The sequence below is a fragment of the Nanorana parkeri genome, unplaced genomic scaffold (assembly GCF_000935625.1).
Source record: "Nanorana parkeri isolate BGI_ZX_2015 unplaced genomic scaffold, ASM93562v1 scaffold372, whole genome shotgun sequence".
Classification (NCBI taxonomy): domain Eukaryota; kingdom Metazoa; phylum Chordata; class Amphibia; order Anura; family Dicroglossidae; genus Nanorana; species Nanorana parkeri.
Window position 1 is genome coordinate 46,343 of NW_017306640.1, and position 13,334 is coordinate 59,676.

At 36.3% G+C, this 13,334-nt stretch overlaps 1 protein-coding gene across 2 annotated transcripts in view; it reads right to left on the bottom strand.

The window, feature by feature from the left end:
* Positions 1-5,777: 5,777 nt before the first annotated feature.
* Positions 5,778-13,334, bottom strand: part of PPP3CA (protein phosphatase 3 catalytic subunit alpha) — a 216,037-nt gene continuing 208,480 nt past the window's right edge. Inside the window, exons 13-14 of one of the 2 annotated variants that reach the window (XM_018558983.1) lie at positions 10,918-10,947; positions 5,778-7,644 (exon numbers count right to left, since the gene is read on the bottom strand). In XM_018558983.1, the coding sequence (XP_018414485.1) occupies positions 7,448-7,644; positions 10,918-10,947 (227 nt within the window). In that variant the 3' untranslated portion in view covers positions 5,778-7,447. The remainder of the gene's footprint in view (positions 7,645-10,917; positions 10,948-13,334) is intronic. The other variant, XM_018558984.1, reaches the window with a different exon arrangement.

Here is a 13,334-nt window from a genome sequence, read left to right on the forward strand (position 1 = left end):
TGCTGATCGTTGTTGCAACAATCAGAAAACCTATAGTGACAGCTGAATCCTGAACTGCTGCAGGATCAGTGTCACTAACTTATTATCGGCTGTTCTGAAGTTTGAAGCAGCCTGATAATAACCAAAAATGTATTAATTTATCAAGCAGTAACAGTGAGATTAATTCACAATGACTGCTTGATATAATTAAATAAATAAAATACAATTTAAGTTTAAAAAAAAGTGAAAAGTGTAAAAAAAAGAAAAAAATTGTGAAAAGTGTAAAAAAAAAATGTGTAAAAAAATAAATAAAATAAGGGACAAATAAATGAATGTATTTATTGAATTTTTTTAGCTGTGCTGGTGTTGTAAAAAAAATACTACAAATCAAAACTGGGAAAAAGGTGTTTTTTTTCTCTTTTTTTATATTTTATTTGTCCTAAGTGAGGCGTTAGACACACATATGTGATATAAATATGTAGCCCTATCTGTCCTCTAAAAAACAATATATAATATGTGTGGGTGCACTTTGTAAGAAAGTATATTACTGACGTGGAAGAATCACAAAGCAAAAATGTCAAAAGTGTGTCAGTCATTTACGAACAGAAACTAAAAACAAGCTCAGTCATGAAGGGGTTAATCAGAGTTTGTTGATTATATTTTGTGGTAAATACATTGTAGGGTGGTGTGCAAATTAAGTAATTATGTTGGAATGGGAAAGGTTACAGGAAAACCCGTTATTAGATATTTAGTTTTTATTTCTAATAAAAAAGCCAAGGAAATAAAATATTTGTATCCCAATTTGCTACCAAATTAAAGCATGTCTATTCCTCCCAAAAATGATTTTTAATACATTAAGCTAGACTACAAAACCTAAAAGATATAATGTGCAAAACTGAGGTATCGCTGAAGCACAAATAAATTCACAGAAACTCAAGAGAAAAAGCCATAGGGACTCAAGAGCTTAACAAATCACCGGTGGCTGTTTCAGAATTGAAATAGCTGCCAACAGCAGCTTGGATACACAGGTCAAAATCTCGGCTATGAAACCGACCAGCAGGTCCTGGCAACCACATGTATTGGCTGAGCAGGAAAAGACTCTACAATGTGTTAGGAGCATCCTAGGTCTTTGCCATGAGGTGCCATGTTGAACTTCCAGTGACCAGTATGAGAGTGAGAGCGATAACACAAAATTTAACACACCTGCTCCCCATTCACACCTGAGACCTTGTAACACTAACGAGTCACATGACACCGGGGAGGGAAAATAGCTAATTGGGCCCAATTTGGACATTTTCACTTAGGGGTGTACTCACTTTTGTTGCCAGCGGGTTTAGACATTAATGGCTGTGTATTGTTATTTTGAGGGGACAGCAAATGTACACTGATATACAAGCTGTACACTCGCTACTTTACATTGTAGCAAAGTGCCATTTCTTCTGTGTCGTCACATGAAATGATATAATAAAATATTTACAAAAATGTGAGGGGTGTACTCACTTCTGTGAGATACTGTATAATTGTTTATATGTTCATGCTTGCTGTAAGCAAAGATATTTGTACGTGCTGTTAGATTTACTAAAATTCTTCCAGTTTTAATAGATTAAAGTAGATCTAAACCCAATCACTAATATCTCCTATAAGCTTTAACATGTTACTACAATTCCAATAGCAGTTTTCCATCTGTTAAATCTGCAGCTTTTAGTAAAATAATCCTGAAGATCCTGCCATGACGGTCCTTGTTCAAACAGACTATTGTCTCCCATTTGCTTCTGCACTGTCACACTGTTACACATGCATATGGTAGAGGCTACAAGAGGCTGCATTGACACAGGGGTTGATTTACTAACCTTATAAACACACCACGAACGTGTATACACCTCTGCAGTGTGTTCCCTCCCAGCATGATCTATGGGTGGAATCTAAACACCTTTGTAATGTGTACACACCCAGCAGGTGTGTTGTGCAAAGCCCTGAAGGAATTCCAAGGTGATGTTGGGTAAATTAGCTCTATGTTGTGTTGCTTGCGTGGATGAATGCAGGAATGAAAATGCATGAGCTAACCATTTTTGTCTAAACTGTGAAGCAGCATTATATATGCATCATGTGCATGATTTTTCCATATATGGCATTAGTGGAAATATGCTTTTAGAGACTTTTTGGTTGATAAATACGTTTTGCTGTGTGAAAATCACACACACCTGGTGTGTGTGTGTGTGTTTAGGTTAGTAAATCACCCCCACAGTGCGCAGACCTGGTCCACCATTGCCACCATCAGGAAAACAATGCAGAGCAATTATGTGCTTCCAACACTGGAGCTAGTATACGTAGGACAGGTAGTAGCTACAAGAGGCTGAAGGGTAAAAAAGGATGCAAATGGTAAAAACAATATTTTACAAATAAAATAACAAGGCAATTGCTTGATACACAATGGTACATACCGGTATTTTGGTACCGATACATTTTGACTCGCCACCTGATTAGCCGGGAAGCCGAGCAGCGTGTCCCCTCTGTCCTTGTCTGTCCCCTCTTACCTTGTCCAGCCTGTCACCCCCGGGGCCTCTCCAGCCAGAACGCGGCCTTCCTCCGGTACCCAGCTGGAGCCATCTGGCCGGCCAATCAGGAAGCCGGGCGCAGTGTAATGATGCAACGCCCTGCTTTCTGATTGCCGGGAGGCCGGCTCCATGCTCCCTCGTCATGAGTGACGAGAGAGCATGGAGCCACTTCCCGGCCAATCAGTGTCATTACACACTGCCCGGCTTCCTGATACAGGAAGTACTCGTGCTAGGCATCGGAGCATTTGGGCGAGTACGAGTACTCGCCCAAATACTCGGTATCGCCACCGATATTGATACTAGTATTGGCGCATCCCTAGTACACAGTGTACAGAGCAACACAATCATCAAGTAAAGGTTTACTATACTCTAATGCATATCACCTTTTGTTGTCCGGTCCTTATAAAAAAATTACTACTTATTCTAAAATGAAAAGCAACATTATCTTAAAACTTCAGGTGGCAGCATCCACACATCTGTGCAGCAGTACCATATTTGCATAGAAAGGGAGATATGTGACAAAATATAATTCTCTGTTAGCTACACACGGAGGCACGAGAATACCAGTTTGCAGATATTGCTGTTGAGATTACTAAACAGTCAGATTTATGTTTAAAACATAATTTACTACATTCTAAAGGGTTCCTGAAACTTTTACTTTTTCCATTTAAAAATAATATTTAATTGCCTTCAAACTATAATTATATCAAAGTGAAATCAGATAAACTTTTAGCTATTTCTCAGTTATACTAAACTTACCTTTCTCAATGTACAGATGGATGGTTTTGTGACAGGATTTTAATCATTCCAGCAAATGTTATGCTTTCTAGTGGTTTCCTTGGTACCTTGGTTTATTATCACATACTCACTCTAACAAGTCTATATAGGCAAATAATAATCATGACACAGTTTGTTTTAAAATGTATTTATTTTCCCAAAACAACTCTACCACATCAAAAAACTCAAATGATCTGATACAACTGTAAATTGAAACTTTTGTGTTCTAGCTTTGCTGTCTGCAGTTAGAATTAAAAGTGTAATTGCACCTTTGGTGCAGTTACACATATAGTTTAGGCCTCTCTGCCCCCAGCACCCTATCCCAGTCTTAAACTCACCTATCCTTGAAGCAACATACTAGATCATACTATGCATACTAGAATACTACTACCATACTAGATCACTAAAATTAATTTTCAAAATGTTACCAGCCGGAACTGTGCATGTGTTCTGCACTCCTATTTATTCCTATTGAGCCATTTGTTCCTATGGAGCTTCCTAGTTCAAGCTCATAGGATGCGCTATAGGAAATAGTAGAGTGCTGAGTGAATATGCAGGCCTGGCTAGAACATTTTTATAGGCGGCTGTATGGTCCAGGAAGATATAGCTCACTGGTTCGGGGACAGGCAAGTATAAGTGCAGGTGTCAATTGGCTTTTGTTTGTGTAGAACTGCTTTTCTCCCCATATGAGATTGGAAAAACAGTTAGAAGCAGGTCAGCTTCAGGTCAGAAGAATGTCAACTGCAGGTCAAATGCACTGGTCAATGAGTTTTGAATGATCTCAGAAGCATCTCAAACCGATGCCATATGTTGGTGGAATGCACCTGAAAGTTAGTTGCATTTGCCCATCAACACAAGCCCAAAGTGTCTCAACACAGGTCCTAAGACCTTGAGGGTGTGACGGTGGCAGGGGGGCCTCTAACATAAGTTTACGCAAAAAACAAAACTTTTTTGTTTTAGTATTGGATAAAGCAGGGGAGAGTCGTTCTAATAAAGGGGACGTCTTCAGCAACACTTATTGTGGTGGCATTTTGGGGATATTTCTTATCACATTCAGTTGTGTCTATGGGGCAGAAAGTAAAAGGGGAATCTACCCAATGGGACAGAAAAAAAATCAGGAATTTTTACCATTCTATATGCACAAAAAAAAGGTTTGGCTTCAGCTATACTTTAAAAATGTACTAAATAAATTTGGATTTTTGGCTTACCGTAAAATCCTTTTCTTGGCATATATTATGGAACTCAGAATGGGTATTCAGGTACATTGGGTTATTTTGCTGTCTTTCAGAGATGGACAGCCCAGTATAAAGCCTCCCGCTCCCAGCATGCCTCAGCTTTGTTAGCAAGCAATAGTAGGAACAGATCATTTAGAGTAGCGTGGAAGGACCTCTGTCCCATAAGGTAATTATACACTAAGTCAAAAATCCTTGTGTGGGACACAGAAAGATTATTCAGGTACATTGGGGCATCCAAAAGCAGTCAAACTTAGGGTTGGGCAACAGAAAAAGCAAAGGCTAACAGGCCCCCCAGAAAACCCAATAGATTCATAGAAGTGGTTTAACAGAGGCTACCAAGCTGCCTAAAGAAACTTATGACTGAAGCTGGCATCAGCTAAGGCCTGAAAATCCACCAGGTAAAACTTGAACATGTAAACAGAAGACTAGCTGGCAGCCTTTGAAATCTGAGAAACAGATGCCTGATGCTGAAAAGTCCATGAAGCACTAGCTGATCTATTGGTGTGCTCTTTGACTGGGAAAGGGGAAAACTTCCCTTTGGAGGTCATAAGCTTGAATAATAAGCTGTTGAATCCACCTAGCAATAGTGGAACAAGATGCAGGCTGTCCCCTACAAGGACCTTCAGGAACAATAAAGAGAGTCAGACTGCCGAAAAGGGGCTGAGAGAAAAATTTGAACAGCCAGGACAACATTCAGACAAAGCTTAATGTTCTCCTAGAACACCAACAAAAAACAGGCATGCTGTGAGTGGAAGTGGTTATAACGGGCTGTCCTTACAGCTTTGTTTTGCCAGTGTCCAATCTCCAGAAGGTACCAGCATAACCCAATGTACCAGTAAACTAATCCTGTGTCCCATATTGTACAAAATACACATTCTCTCTCCTGCCGGCAACCTCTCACAATCACAAAAAATGAAAACGTTTATAAAAAAAAAGAACTTAATCTGAGTGGTTACCTGGTCTAGCCAACCCAAGAAATAACTTTGGTATTTAACGGCAGAAATGTGATGTAGCAGAAGGTAGCACTGAGTGTAAATTCTGCAATTGCAGCTACAGAATCATGTGAAATAGCGAGGGGCGGTGACCAGTTCATGTCACCACACAGGTCACAGACACATGGGGCTTTCCTTTTACCTGGAAATCCCCTGTCATTTTTTATTGATAGTACCTTGGTACTTTTGAATTAAATATGATGCATGATGAGGAAAAATACCAGGAAGCAGGCGGATGCTTAAGTTCATGCACATTTTATTGAGTAGTAATATAAAATGCTTTTTATGTCATTGTTACACGTGCATGCTTCGATTGCCAACATTTCAGAAGTCAAATTACAAAGGCAAGGCTTTAGGCTGTAGTGAATTACTTGGGCACTTAAACAACTGTTAGAAAATATCAATGGACTTTGTTTGATTCAATTCAATTTATTTTTGACGTTGTTAGGAGGAGTCAATAATAACCCATAACTCATAGTATAAAGGGGAAAAAAAGTGAAAAGAATTACATATTTGTGGCACATGACGTAACATAACAGAATGACCAAACTATTATGACACTAACAGTTATCATGCACTTAAAAGTTTCACATGTAACCACAAACTTATTTTAAATTTCACAAGTTCTTGCTAAACATGCTAACCATATATGTGTGCACTGACAAGCGTATGTTATAAAACATTAAGAATATTCTTTTCTTCTCTTTAGATTTTTTCAAAGCTTTTTCTTTGATTACAAAATTTAAAATTCATGAAGCGTTTTTAAGAGAATATAAAGTATGCCATTATACATACATTTCCAGTATAAGTCCAACCACTAAGCGCATTACAGTCTGATACAGGCCTATACAGCCAATTTTGTCTTAAAAAACATGCATAGGCGGATTTTTACAGATAATAGATGCTTTTCACTGCACTTAATATGGTGTCTTGTTCACTATACTTAAAAATGCACCACTCATAAATATTAAAATTCAGCAAGCCACAACCAATACTTTATTTACCAAAAAACCGTAGATAGAACAGCAAAAAAATAGAATGATTATCATTATTCCAGTTTTGCTTATTAAAGGAAAAGAAGATATTCACTGCCAAATAGGTAAGCTATGTGTTCTATAAGTAAGAAGGGCATTCAAGCACATTGATGTAACCTGAGGTTAGCATAATCTGTACAAAATTAAACTTTCCTTTTTTTTGGCATCTTTAACAAATTTGTCAACATTCTTTCATTTTTATCTATTTTTTTTTTCTTTGCTTTTGTCCTCTTCCTCGCTAAAGCAATGCACTGAAGTCCATGTCCCAGCACCAGTGACATTAAGACTTTTTAGATTTGTGGTTTGGGTTACCCATACTCTGCTGGAGAGGCTTGCAATTCATTGAAACTGAGATGCAACTGCGAGCAGCTTCGACAGAGTGAGGAACAGTGGAGAAAAACAATGAGCCAATCTGACAAGAGTAACAAAACATCATCAATAAATAGTCCTTATTTTAGTTTGTACATTATGTTAAAAATGTTTAATGTCTATTTGTAGTTTAGAGCTGCAAATGTAAACATACAATAGTTAGTAAGAAATTAGACAAATATGTACTGTATGTTCAGTAACTAAAAGAAGGCCTTTCAGTAATGTAAATAAAGGTTCCAATGTCGTTGGAAAATATGTTCTATATAGGTCAGCAATATTGTGTGTATATTTTCTACAAGCATTATTAGGCATATCCAGACGAGGCCAGGGCCCCCACTAAAATAGATCAGACTATATTTCTTTAGATGACATTGTAAACTCAATTAATCATCACCAACCCAAAGAGTAAGTTGCATTTACCCAAATCAAGATCACCCAGTTGCTGATATGCAGCAATCCCATCATGCCTTGCAGCTACAAAAAATATATTAATGGATAGAAAGTGGTCACTGAATATTGCTGCTGTTGCTGCCATTGCTGTCAGTGCCATTGGTCTCTGAAGAAATAGCCTTGTTGATAGAGTTAAGATTGGCATCTGAAGGAACAGCATCCCGGCGAGGTGGCATCCTTTCGTTAATGCGGTCCAAGCCTTTGGCCTCTGCAAAGCTAGTAATCTTATGCTGCGGCGAGAATCCTTTGATTGCTACACAGAAAAGGTCAAAAGTATAAAAACAAACATTGTTAGTACAATAAAGAAAATGAAGAGTTTTATAAAACAAACAATTTACATGATATGATATGGATTAAAAAACAAATAAAAACATAAACATAATGCCACTGAAATAAAACAGAGTGCTATCCATTTGAGTTCAGCTCATTTGTTTTCCTTCCATTTTTCATTGTTTAAAAAGTTTGATATGTGTAAGAAAAAAAAATCACAAATATTTATGGTTACCTTCTAAACGGACCATACAAATCAATATAATTTTGGTGGAATACATTTTGCTTCATAACAAGCTATACCCAAAAATTATGCAGAGCACAATCTGTCTCAGGATATTCACACAAGTCTGAGGCTTCAAAACTAAAATAAATTCCAATGCTAACAACACTGAACAAAAACGCTAACTGAACACTGAACCATGGCTATGTTATAGCAACCTTTAAAAAAATATATATAAAACACCACTGTTTATTTAGATAAATGATCTTTGATGTGTTGACAGATTTCCTATTTGAAATTATGACATTAAACTTGAAACCTATAACATGAAAACTATTCTGTCTACAAAAAAAATATTTAATACTTTGTGTGGATCACCCCCAAAAACAAATTAATTGCTATAGACCACAGACTGATATCATGAAAATGTATTTAACTTTATCATCTTAAATAATTCCCGAAACAATAGATTCTGTTAAGATCATAATACTTCAAAAATGTAATTCAGCACTATTTCTAACCATTATTGGCAATATTATGCCATAGTGTATGCCAATATAGTATCACCACAATGTTTGGTGCTAGAATTCTTCAAGCTAACTATATAATTAAAAGTATATGCCATAATAGATTTTGAAAAACATAAAATATGTATTTATGCATACAAAGCAGAATTTTCAGTGCACAGTCTAGTACTAATACCTAACTTTTTTATATTAGATAATGGTTCATACTACTATTCACTAAACTGTAAAAAACATTCTCTGAACTGTTAGAACGTGAGCTATGGAAAACCCTACTTCAATATATCACATATCTTGTAAAATTATCTCTGCAGTCTTTGTGTGAGGACAAACAATGCTTTATAATGTGTATTTTCTTTTTTACAAAATACGCATTTTTTAATTTTATTTTTAGATTTTCTGAACTCTAGTGTAGATGTTTTCAAAAATACCAATTATCATGAAACAATACTAAAAATGGAGAAGTTTTTACTGTACAGTATAACATTTATATGATCAAGTTGAGATGAACTCCCGTGGACAATTTGTCCTATGCTTTATAAAAGAAAAAAAATGAATGACCCAACTGTTTTATACATCTCATATGTGAAAGCACACAGTAGTTAGATTAGGTTAAGAAGCATGAAAGGGAAAGGATGGAAGAAAAGCAAAGGCCATATCAAAGCTTCTCAAAGTGCCTCTCATTTTAACGGATACAAAGTTAAAAAAAGTTATAAAAAAAGCAAATGAAGACCAACATTTTGCTTTTAGTTTTTAAATTTGGAAATTAAAAATAATACATTCGATATGAAATGGAAGCAACTTAGTGGTATTAGTTGATATAAAAAGCTACAGACAACTGGATTCAAATTCTCTGCGGGTATTGAAAATTTGAATTAAAAAGTTGGTCATACATTTGAAAATCCCACACAAGGGATTTTGAGAAGACAGCAATGAGCCTTGTGGGGTTTATATTTGTTTTAAAGTGAAAAGGCCTCACTGGCGGGAAAAGTGCTGTGCTAAGTTTACTGGTTATATTCAGGAACCACTTGACTACACGGCCGTAATGTACATAAAAATAAACATAACTAGAAAGTATATGTTAGCATACTGTAAAATTATACATTTATATATGAACATATATTATAACAATCATTTAATTGCATGGTAATAAAATTAGTTATCCTTAACTGTTGCAAACAGCTTGCACGTACCACTTAATTGATTAAAAGTGGCATTTAAAAAAAACTAAATATGTGGGATGGTCTATGTAAAATCAATAATATATGATCATGATCTGTTATAACTAAGTTATTCATGTACAACGTAAACATTGTACATCATTTTTTTAACATTATACAATAACATTGTAAAGACTTTAGCACATATTGGTCTTTCTGTAATATAAACTGCTGCATATTAAATTTCATGGGCATTACTTTCCTCCAGTTGCATAACATTTTCTGCAACTTATAAAAAGAGTATCTTAAAATATGTAACAATAACTGTCAGATCATAATCCAGCTTCCTGCTGTGCAAATCCTGAAGGAAATCTCAACGTGAAAAATTTACTTTTCATACAAACACTAAACGTTGCTCTATACATAACTGACTTACTGCCGTTTAGTAAATGAGGCCCAGAAAGTGTTAGGAATTTACACCAATATTATACTACACACAACACAGAGTCACAAATATCACACAAAACGGCCAAACTGGCAACAACAATGCACACTGCAAATTAGATTTTGCTGATAGGAATAGACAATTCCAACATAAATAACAGCCCAATGTGCTGCTATTTAGAGAACAGTTGTATTTTCTCTTGCGGATGGGTTTCCAAAATTTCCATTAACCATATTGAAGATCTTATTCCTGGAGAAAACCAATCACGGCATCCAATTTGGAGTGAATGTTGACAAAAGTTCAGGATCAAGAATAAAATACAACTGAAGTATTTGTTTTAAAGGGGAACATTTGTGGCTAAGAACAGAGAAAAATGTGCCCATATTTTTTATAATAGAGAAAAAACATCTGTAAATTCCCAAAGAGTTTTGGCTTGCGCTAGTGTACAGTAATTTCACCTTCAATGAATACAGCACAATCTCCAACAGTACCAGCACTGGTGTGTTGCTTTTTTGTTGTCTTATTAAATAAATGTAAGGATTGTTGTATGCCGTGTAATGTGTAAAAATACATATTTTTTAAATAAAGGTCTCCTGATAAGTTAAAAGTAATACTCTTGAAGAGGAACACATTAAATCGTGACTGTCATGTACACTTTAACAACAGCTTTGTGCTTTATGGCCTTGGAGATAAATATATATATATTTGTTAGAGCGATAATATTCACTATGCCGATAACAGCTGTGGTACTACATTCCCCTTTAAAGCAAGCACATTTGGTTAATACTTAGCCACAATTGTTAGCCCAACACCCACGCACTTTTTACAAGCTACAGCAAAATGGATACACCCAGAAGGACCCTTGTCTGCTGCAAGGGCAACAGAAAGGGGGCTTGCCAATTACCTTCATCGGCCTCTATAGCCTCAACAGTAGCTAAAGAGAAGAAAGGGTAGCAAAATGGATGAGAAAAATGAGTAGAGGATTTCAACTCTTATGAATAAGTCAGTGAGCAGCAAAGGTGCAGGTGAACAAGTGTTACAGTACGTTCTGGATTTGTTTTGCACAAAAGACAACATAAATGCCTGACAAAAGAAAGGCTGAGCTTAGCTACAGTTTATTAATTTGCAGTTTTTTTTTTCCATTTGCGAACTGTTAGATGTATAAAAATATATTTATGATTAGGGAAACAGCTTTGCGTTTGTTAAAGACGGCAGTTACAAAATAATTTTTTGCTACAGACATCCAACCTGAGATTGAAGAAAACTATTTTTACAATCAGTTCTTTTAGAAAGACACAATTTTACATTTCATACCTGCATTATTGTCAAAGCTAAATAGTAGAAAATACAGAAAAGAAGCTTAATGGTCAAGCGAGTTTGTACATGCGAATTGATTAATAATGTTTAAGGTGAAATAAAGTGAACCTGTTTTCAAGCTATTCACAATCAAGTATGTACATATTCTTAACAAGCATTAAATGAGCTTAAAAATAAGACCTCACTGATCTCTGCAGCTACAGGTACTGTGGAGGAATTTATCCCCAAAGTTCACAGCAGAAGTCATTGCATTAATTCTCTCGGCAGCTCAACTCACTCTGCCCCAGCTCCTAGGGCACCATGTGTTTACATTACAGAAGAATGAAAGGCTGCTGGCATTCTGCTGTGAACTTCAAGGATGAATTGCCCCAAGGTATCCATAGCTAGAAAGGCCAATACGGGCTTATTTTAAATCTCATTTACCACTTGTTAAGAATTTGGGAATACTTCAACATCACAATTTCATATTAAGGCTATGGTGAGTTAAGTCTTAACAATGGGGTGGTTTTCTTTTAGCCATACATAGCAACACCACCTGCAGATATCCTGAGCTATCTGCCCAACACATTTGTTTCCATTATAAAGTGCAACATTATAAACATGTTTATCCAGTCTCCCTAAAGGTTTTTTTTTTTTAAATAGCTCTGGCTGCATTACATACTAAATCAATCAACAGTCCCTGGAAGTACCTCCTCTCCTCCACAAGCTGTCCTCAGTGTAATTCAACCCAGAAGAAATACTGTGAGTGCAGGTTGTTATGAACCCACCCACTAAAGGAACATCACCACGGAGCAATGCATAGTGTATAGATGCAAAGATTAAAGCTGACATCACATCAGAGCAAATCTCTGCATAATTGAGGACCACCAGGAAGACATCTGGAAATGGTAAGTACGCAAAGAAATGAATAAAATACTGGTGGGGGGTCAATTTGGGAGGATGGTGTTGGGCTTCAATAATAATTGGACTATATGTTTGCCATGTTTTTATACTTAATATTTAGAAATCACTCTGTGATAGAATCCCAGCCTAAAGCCCAAAAACCAAAGACAGGAAACGCAACAACTTTGGTGAATTTTCATGTTCTTTCAATTGAACTTTGCTTTGCAGTGGACCATGGTACTGTAGGTGAGCTGGAACACTAGTGATTGAGATGTGAAGCTCTCCAGTACGCACAGGATACATAAATGGAGGTTGAAATAAGTTAGTTATGCTTCTATTTTTCTTCCCTATCCTGTATAACCACCCCTTTGTTTATGGCTGATCCTCATATTAGCCAGTGTGATCTTTTGTTTCAACTGTGCTGTGTGTGTTTTGTGAAAGTTGAGTGCAGTGCAATTCAAAGTAAACAAAAATATGTCAAGGAAACATGTTGCTAATACTATTCTTGGGTCATACTGTCTGCATTTTCTTTACAATAATATTGTGGAACTGCAACTGCTACCACTTCAACACCATCAGGCTGCACAGAGAATTGAAACTTTCCTATTTCTCTTTCTGCAGCCAGTAAAATTCCATGAGAATTCAGATACGTAGGATCAATCTTCAGCTGTGGCACTGGGATATTAGTAACACCACACGGGAGACAACAGAATAGGAAAACTGTAGGGTTATATTATTAGCCACGTTAAGATTAATTTAAATATGCAGCAAGTAATGCTAGGCTTTCTGATCCAAAAACAGATGACCTTACATTTAAAAGGGTATAAAAAATATACATAGTTCTTCACCAAACACTTTTAAGTGTGGCTCAGATGGGTGGCTAATATAATATAATAAGCCATGGCATGAACAGTTAAAAACACACCTAATAATAAACACAATCACCATCAGATTAATATTTACAAATTTCACTACCCAATAAAGAGAAGTAAAACTATAGCCCTTGGGCCTGATCAACCCTGTACCCGTACTACACGGCATGTAATGTCCAACAGGGAATAGAAGGACAAACTTCTGAGCATTAAAGGTTAAAGTATTATCCATGATATATATATATATATA